Source organism: Morone saxatilis, unplaced genomic scaffold (genome assembly GCF_004916995.1).
Source record: "Morone saxatilis isolate NCDOM2014 unplaced genomic scaffold, NCSU_SB_2.0 Contig7, whole genome shotgun sequence".
Lineage (NCBI taxonomy): Eukaryota > Metazoa > Chordata > Actinopteri > Moronidae > Morone > Morone saxatilis.
The window spans coordinates 11,757,513-11,766,302 of NW_023340246.1; the positions used below are offsets into that span (position 1 = coordinate 11,757,513).

Sequence of the window (8,790 nt, forward strand, 5' to 3'; positions counted from 1 at the left end):
AATTCTTACTCGCGCTGTCGGTGATTTGGGAAGAAAGAGATTAGTAAGAGTGGTATTTCCTTTTTTTCCCTCTCTCTCTCTCTTTAGTTGCATGCTCAAGTCCCATTCTCTGGTCAAGTTCAGTGCGTTGTTCTCCGGACCGGACGGACGCTTCTTATTGGTAGGTTGCGACAGTTACATCACGCCGCTCATGACGCGCACGTCTTCCTGTTTCCTTCAGCCGCGTCTTAAAGTGAATCTTTAGTGGCGGAGGAGCGCTCCAGCATCCAGTCCTCTGCATCCAGTGCGCCTCGGAGACGCACACACGCAGTCTCTCTCTCTCTCTCTCTTGCACTCTCTCTATGTCTCTCACTCTTTTAGTCACAGCAGAGGATAGAGGGAGAGACCGACGCGCAAGAGCTCTTTTCATCTACTATATTTTTCCTATTTTGTTCCTTTCGCTCGCGTCGCCGACTTTATTCCAGCTCTTTCTTCTCTGAGAAATTGTTATATCCCAGCATCCAGCGAATCCGCCGTGCTCTGCGTATATTCTCTCTTTTTTTTGCCGTAGGAGTTCAGGTTGTCCCCCTCTTCATCTAAAGGGTAAGTAACCTTGTCCTCGGATACCTCCCTCTCTCCCGTTCTTGTTCTGCCTCGCCTGCGCACGGTGGGCGGAAAAAATAAACAAATCAAACATCATTAACGGGGGAAATTTATTCTGCTGATCAACAGCTAATCATATCTATTGGACATTATTTGCTCTGTTTCGTTCCCCTCATCTTGGTGTGTGGTAAGAGTTGCGTGAGCAGCCCGTGTTTTTTTTTTTGCGAGGATGATTTGCGGACGGTAGCCCAACCTTCCTCATCAAAGCGGTGATCAAGTTGATTTGCAACTTTGCGAAGTAAGTTTTGGAAGCGTGTTTTTTGTCTGTTTGTTTTTTGTTTTTTTGCATCGTGGGACGTGATGTAAATGTTGATTTTTAGACGGAAACTGAGATTTACCTGTGTTAGATCTCTTCGTTTGAAAACGGTGAATTTGCTTTTACCTCCTATTGTCTTTGTCCTGTGGGCTTATTTTAACACCTCATACGTGCCCTTTTTTTTATTGGCACAAATCCGGGCAGTCGCGTAGCTTGTCAGTTCTGCTGTTTAGTGAATTTGGTGTCTGTCTTCTGCGGCAGCACTTTTGGACTATTGTGTGAAAATGCTGCCGGTGTATTGATGAAGTTTCGGCAACTGTGTCTCGCATAGGTTTTGATATCTTAGTCTGTTCACTGACCATCAAATGTGCAACAACAACAAAAAAACAGCCAGGTCTCACTTTCACCATCTTATAGCGATTGTTATTGGACTTTAACTCCTAAAAGTTAGACCAACTGTTAATTAACTGTTAACTGTTAATTTAGACCAAGTTTCCAACCCGAACATCACTCATTATTTTGTACTTTTGTTCCAGGTCAGCTGAAAGGTTTTGTTTTGGTGGTTAAACCCTATTAAACTATATAGCTACATGTTCCAGTGAGGAGGTTAAAACCACGGGGTGAAGATCTATAAAAGTTGGAGTGAACATTCGCAGCTTGTTGTTAATATGTGTAGTTCATAGCTTGAAATTGTTGAAAGGTTTTTTTTATGAGAGAGAGAGAGAGAGTGCGCATGGGCAATGGGAGACAGGTGCGCCGTCGGAAAAGACAGGTGCTGGTGACTATTTCAAGCTCATTGTTAAGATCCTGAGGCGATCAAGTCCAGTTTTTTTTTCTTGGAGATGTATCACCTCTTGTCTGAACTGCTGGAGATTACTGTCAAGAGTTGGGCCAAAGCCATTTATCAAAGGGTTGTATTTTAGAATACTGGTGTTACTTCAATAGGACGGTTTTAGGGGGAACATTCACCTGTTATTCCAGCAAATTTGGATGTTTGCAGTTTTATCTTGTGAGTTTATACATTGTCAATTTACAAAATGTTTTTTTAAGAGTGAAAAACCTCCTAATTCACGTCACTTGTGCTGCGCATCAGACAACACAGTGACTAACAAAGCCAACAACAAAGTTGTGTGTGCGCGCCGGTGTGTGTGTGTGTGTGTGTCTGTGAAGTGACGAGAGAGAAGCTTTTCTTTTCAAAAGAAAAATACTTTTGACATGCTGTGATAATGTAAAGATGATTCAATTTCTTTTAGTTAAAGCAAGCAAATACTCAGTTAAAGAAAATGTTTTTAAATCTGACATGGAGTTCAGTTATTTACCAGCTGTTCACCACCACTTACCACTGAAACTGAGCCTTCAAATTAAATGTCTCTGAGTGTCTTTTGTCTTAGAATATTATAGCAAAATTAAACATAGCCTAGATCTGACTAAGTCTTTTGACATTTTTGTATTTAAGATTAAAGAATGTTGCAGATTTACCCTAAAGTCTACCTAAATCAGTTCGAGTATATTTACAACCTGAAAATTCAACTCAAGGAAAGAATATTCTATTTGTTATATTTTATTATATTTTATGAGCCACTGTGAGTCTCAATAAAGGCTGGTGTAAAAAGAAAAATGTAAATTGTTGCATCACTTTTGCCACTTTTATGCTGCAAAGAAAACATCAAATGTATAAATTTACTAACGTCAGATATATTAAAAAATTTAGAAAAAAGAGAGGCATACAAATTAATTTGTCTGTGATAATATAACTACATTTGAGATTGGATGTATCTGATATTGCTCTAAGACACTGCCACCGCTGCTTACATAGCATTATTGATGCAGGCCTGTACTGACAAAACGTTTTGCTTTCAGAGGGGCATTAGGGTTTTTGTAAGAGCGCTTTAAGTTGCTCCTTGCCAGAGTTGACCCTGGTGACCTATTCATTTGAGCAGAATTAACTACCCTTGCCAGATGAAAAGACAAACAAAAAACACAGAAGTGAGCTCACGCTGGCACCAAAATCAATAGGCCTATTTTGTGCTCTTTTTGTGTCACTCTCCCCTTTGCTTAAGATATGATGACCATATTGATTAAAGTGGACACAGGACTTGCATTTTAAAATTACGCAATGTGTAAACTCGGTTTAAAGTGAGAATATTTTGTTGAAACGACCAAACGATAGGTCACTTACTAAATAGAATTCAGTAAAGTATATATTAAGACATGTGTATTGCCTCCCCTTATACACCACATTTTTTTACTCTTAACCCTATTTCTTTTTATTTTATTTTGTGAGTTAATAGCTCCTATGTTGGCTCACGCTGCACAAAAATGCAAATGAGGACAAGTACTTAAGTAATTATCATAATTTTATGCAGCTTTGTGTTCCGTGGGAACTGGTTCAGTGTCGCGCAGCGTGTAACAAGGGACAGGATAAAATGTAGGACTTTGCCCTGGAATGTCGAGCCAAGGCCTAATTCTGACCCCATCTTGCCTGATTCTTTTACCCCTCTGTCACTGATCCTCGCCTTCTAAATGTAACCATGGATGTCCCTGTCCTTGTCGAAACATATTAGGAGGAACTGCCTACTGGCTTGAGACAAAACGCTTCTGTTCATATCCATAATGTTGATAGATTTTGATTGATCAAAATCTTTCTGGCTTTTCTGTTTAATGTAGATTTTGTTTTGAAATTGAAGTGTTCTAGGACATGTCCTGCTGAGTGAGTGACTTAGATTCTGAAAATATTTTTCACTTTGGTGAGTCATGTATTGTGAATTTTTTTCCGCAGGTACTCAGAGGCTTTGATCCTAGAGGACTGGGTTTGTGGGATATGGCCCAATAGCAGCAGCCCGTGATGCCGGACCATGACAGCGACTCCCTCCTGAACAGACAGACCAAGCGAAGACGTGTGGACATTGGTGTTAAGAGGACCGTGGGCAGCACAGCCTCCTCCACAGCAGCAGCCACAACAGCAACCACTGATAACATTGCCCGCGCCAAAGCAGCCATTTTCAGTGCCATGAACTCTCTGAGCTCCCACTCTCACCACGGATCAGACACCGACTCCATGGAGTGCTCTGTAGTGCAGCCACATGGTGGGCCTGGCGTTGTATCAGCCAGTGACAGTGAGTCCAAGTCCAATGTACTCCGAAAGCTACTGAAGAGGGCCAACTCATACGAGGACACCATGATGCCCTTCCCTGGCACCACTATTATCTCCCAGCTTCTTAAGAATAACATGGCTAAAAATGGAGGAGGACCCGAGAGGGGAGAAAGAGGGGACAGGGGTGATAGAGGGGATGCCGGCTTCCCTGGATCAGGGCTCTCCAATGCAAGTTCAGATGCTCCCCAGGAAGATGCCTGCAGTAACTCCTCCCAGGACAGCACCCCTCAAGAGTGCTTGTCACCGTTTGGTCGTCCTCCTGGCCTGGCCACCTTTGACATCGAACGTCTCAATGATGAACACCTGCGTGCCAAGCGAGCCCGTGTAGAGAACATTATACGTGGTATGAGCCACTCACCCAGTGTGGTGGTACCTGCTGCTTCTCGCCATGAACGTGACCATGAGATGGATGGAGAAAGGGAGATGGAACTAGACTGCCCACCCCCTCAGTCTCAGCAGCAGGCCCCCAGCAGCCCACGGGGAGGCGAGGTGTGCAGCAGTAGCAGCCGAGAGAACAAGCGTAAGCAGCGTCTGCCTCAACAGCAACAGCAGAGCTTTACCCAGCTGGTGTGCCAGAGGAAAGAACAGAAGCAGGAGGAGCGACGGCAACTGAAGCTACAGCTGGAGGACATGCAGAAACAGTTACGCCAGCTGCAGGAAAAGTTCTTTCAGATCTATGACTCAACCGATGACTCAGAACACAATGACCTCCACAATGAACTCCACAATGACATAGGAAACATGTCTGAGGACAGCCCAACTAGGTCTGATACCGGTGGCGATGACCGGGGTGGAGATGATCTGCGCTCTGACAACGAGATGTCTGACCTGGACCCGGGCCATTTCCTGGACAGGGCACGGGCATTGCTTCAGGAGCAGGCCCTACTGGCAGATGGAGAGAAGCCAAGAAGAGAGGGGCTTGGGCGCAGCAAAGCACAGGGAGGTCCAGGCTCCTCCATGCATGCTGAAGGTAAACAGCTGGCTGAAACACTGAAGCAGGAACTCAATTCAGCCATGACCCAAGTGGTGGACACAGTGGTTAAGGTGTTTGCCAAGCCTCCACGTCCTACACCCCAGCAGGCCTTCCCCCCACTTTCCATACCTCCTGAAAGGTTTCCCACTGTTGTCAATGGAGACAACCCCAACTTCCACACCGCCAATCAGAGGCTGCAGTGCTTCGGTGATGTCATCATTCCCAATCCACTAGACTCCTTTGCCAGCATGCCCGGGATGCCAGGTGCCACCAATGACCAAACCGAGGCGCTGCCCTTAGTCGTGAGGAAGACACCCAGTGAGCACCACCACCAGTCCTCAGCTGTGGGTGCCCATGGCGGGCACCACCACCCCGCCCTTCACCCCTCCTCACTCTCTGCCTCCATGGGCTTCAGCCCACCATCCTTTAGACACCCCTTTCCACTGCCTCTTATGAGCTACGCTTTCCAGAGTCCCCTTGGTGGGCCCACAGGTGGCTACCCAGGAAAGGACCGTTCCTCACCAGACTCCATGGACCTGTCCCGGGAAACCACCAGCCTGAGGACCAAGATGGCATCAGGTCACCACCTGGGGCACCACCATCGCTCTTGTTCCCCTGCGCACCCTGGCAGCACAGCCGAGGGACTCTCCCTGTCCCTCATCAAGTCTGAGTGCGGTGATCTTCAGGACATGGCTGACATCTCACCCTACTCAGGCAGCAATGTATCCTTTAACAAAATCTGAGTGGTGTGTGTGTGAGAGTGTGTTTTGAGGGGGTTGAAAGGCAATAATAAGTGAATGTGTATGACAGTGACCCTGATGTTTTAACTCTACGTGGTCCATTTAAGACCAGATCATGCCTGTGTAAAGCAGGAAAAATCTGATTTCAGGTGGTAATTCCTTGTAGAGACAGGTACGAAACACTGCAACTGAACCACAAAGAGTTAAAAATCAAATCTTTTTTAGTGTGTTTGAAACTAGCCTAAGAATCAGAGAAATTGTTGATGAATCACTTTTCCTCCCACTGCTGTTCTCTTCTCCATTGTACTGCACTGTTGCATTTATTTTTATACTCATACCTCTTCCTTCTCAAAGCACCGTACAGCCTTTTCTTCCATCTTCAATCCTAAGTGCTTTAAAAGCTTTCTTGTCACATATCACTTACTCACAAAGATTAGGTCCCCATGACATTTACTGCCCTAATTCCTTTTATAAAAAAATGGCCTGAAAGAACAAGGAGCAAGATAGCATCCCGAAACTTGGCACACAATGGTGTTATATAGCCTCCCTTATAGTTTAACCCCAGTGTGCCCCAATCATGCCCTACGGATAAAGAGGCTATCCCCTATGGGAGGCTCAAATTGAACCCCCTGGGGACTCAGGACTAATAGCTTAAACAGATACATTCAGTCCCTTCTCTGTTTCCCCTATACCTCCTTAGTCCCTAAGTATTCAACACCCCTTAACCCTTATGAAAGTTTGATTCGTGTCACACTGGTTGTCCATAGAAAGCATTGTCCTCAAGTCATTAACATTCATTACATGCTTAAGAAATTAATCCAACAGCTTTTTACCTGTTGGAGCTTTATTAGTTAAGTGAATATGTATATTTAACACCTTGGATGTCTTGTTTTTGCTCCTGTGTGTACCTGAGTGCCTAGCCTTTTTCCAGTGTGTGTCTTTTTGTGTGTGTGCATGTCACAAAAGGTTCGCCTGAGGACTCAGTAAAGATGTATATTTATGATTGCTTGTGTTTTCTCTTGTGTTCCTCTTATCATCCATCGCCGTTGTAAAAAGCCCACAATCATTGTCGTTTCTTTTCTCTTTTTTTCATTTCATAAAGATCTGTCAACAGCCCGGGGGGCCCTTCGGCTGTTGCTTGGCAGCCAAATACTTCTTTTTTTGTTTTCCCTCCCTGCAAACCCCCCTCCTCCCTGTCTTTTCTTTGAAGCGGACGTTAACAGGTGTTTGCAGCGAGCTGTTTATCTTTCATTACCTCGCCTTGTCTTGTCTTCTGACCCAAGGGTGAACGCTTTCCAGAGATCCATAATCCTTTGCTTCTACAGGCTCCCGATGGAGGGATGAAAAGAGAAAAGGGAGAGAGAGAAATACAGAGACTGAGAGAAAGTAGAAAACAATCAAACAATAACCACATATGCCAGATGCTGTGGCTTTCATTGTAGCATTTATAAATTCAGGGCATTAACAGATGTACTCCCCTAAATGAAAAGAAAAGGCAGAACAACATGTCCACATGTGTTGTTTTATTTTTGATTCCCTGAGCTTATTCCACAGGTTTAGTAACAAAGTTTGGCATTTACAAGATATAGTTTTTTATTATAATTTGTATGACATTTATAAAATTCGTTTATTTGCATTTGTACTCATATTGCTGGTGCCACTGATGTAGAATTCTTTGATATCTCTGTAGCTTTCTCTTTTTTTCGGAGCCTCAGAAGCCAGAGACAGCTTGTCAGACATTTTGCGAGGTGTGTTCAAGTTCACCAGCTCTCTGCAGCGTTATGGAGCAGATGGCTGCTATCAATTTCCTCATTTGTTCTCAGTCCGACTCCAAATATTCTTGTCCTTACACCTGGAATTAGGAAGTGGAGCAGCTATTTTCCTCTCATGACTTTGGGCTTTGGGGAAGTGTTGTGAGAATGATGATGTCTTGTCAGATGTGGCAGGCGAACAGTGGGCCAGCTGGTATGAGTGCACCATCATGACAAAATAATAGCCTTGCACGCCACCCCTAAGTCCAATCACAATTACATTTGCAAGCTGTGAGTGAATTGGAGATGAAAATGCCTCATCAGGAGATATGAAGCTTCTTAATTGTCGTCTGAAGGGAGGTGATATTGTGTTTATGGCTGGAGAGGTAAAACCTCAACGTCTTTGTTTTAAAATAATTTTTAATTTCAGTGATAAGGGGAAAGCGATGCTAATCCTAATTGAAAAAGCAAAAACAAATTAATCTAAGTGTAAGTGCACAGCTTTCACAGCAAATAAATCCCACCTTTCCTTACTGAAAAAGAGCTCTCTTTTTCTCTGTCTCTCCCTCTCCCTCTCTCTGTCTGAGGATCCATTGTATCCCCTCCACTTGGAGCAGATGGTGTGGTGTGGAGAGTGAAGTGCTGCTCTTTTGGCCAGGCCTGACAGAGTAACACCAGTCTGCCAGGGTTTCCCCCACAAGACCCTCGCTGCGTATACAACTAACTCTCTCTCTCTCTCTCCCTCTCTCTCACTGAATCAGACAAAGTAGACAGGGTCTTTAAGGAGCCAACCCAGTGTGGTTCAGCATTTGCTGGCTTTGCTGTGTAACCCTGAGGCCAAGGGCAATCCAATCTAGCAGCTGATGCCTTCTTCCCACTCTATAGTTACAGCTACATCTGGACACTTGACTGATTTTAACGATCACAGCCACCCCTGTAGATCATAAATAATGTCAAGCAATGTATTTTGTCCACTCGAGTGTAAACAGTCTTCATGAAAACTTGTATCTTCTGTGTAATTTAAAGCCCTATCTTGCGTCTGCTTGATGAAAACCCTTGTTGAAACGGCCCAAGGTTTTAACATGCAGCCCGCCCCCATCCCCGTTCTCTTTTCAATGTCTTATCCTCCAGATTGATATTATCAGATGCATTATACGGCCGTTAATTCACCATGGAAATGGCTTGGGCCGTTCGGTGGCGCAGATGTGTTTCAGTCCCCCCATCACTGGCTGTGTCCAAACCCTCAGAGCCCCTCTTCCTCCTTCTCCTCCTCC

General features: G+C 44.6%; 1 protein-coding gene across 1 annotated transcript in view; it reads left to right on the forward strand.

Moving 5' to 3' along the window:
* Positions 1-282: 282 nt before the first annotated feature.
* Positions 283-8,790, forward strand: part of LOC118340964 (prospero homeobox protein 1-like) — a 21,564-nt gene continuing 13,056 nt past the window's right edge. Inside the window, exons 1-2 of the mRNA XM_035679132.1 lie at positions 283-582; positions 3,678-5,747. Of these exons, the coding sequence (XP_035535025.1) occupies positions 3,744-5,747 (2,004 nt within the window). The 5' untranslated portion in view covers positions 283-582; positions 3,678-3,743. The remainder of the gene's footprint in view (positions 583-3,677; positions 5,748-8,790) is intronic.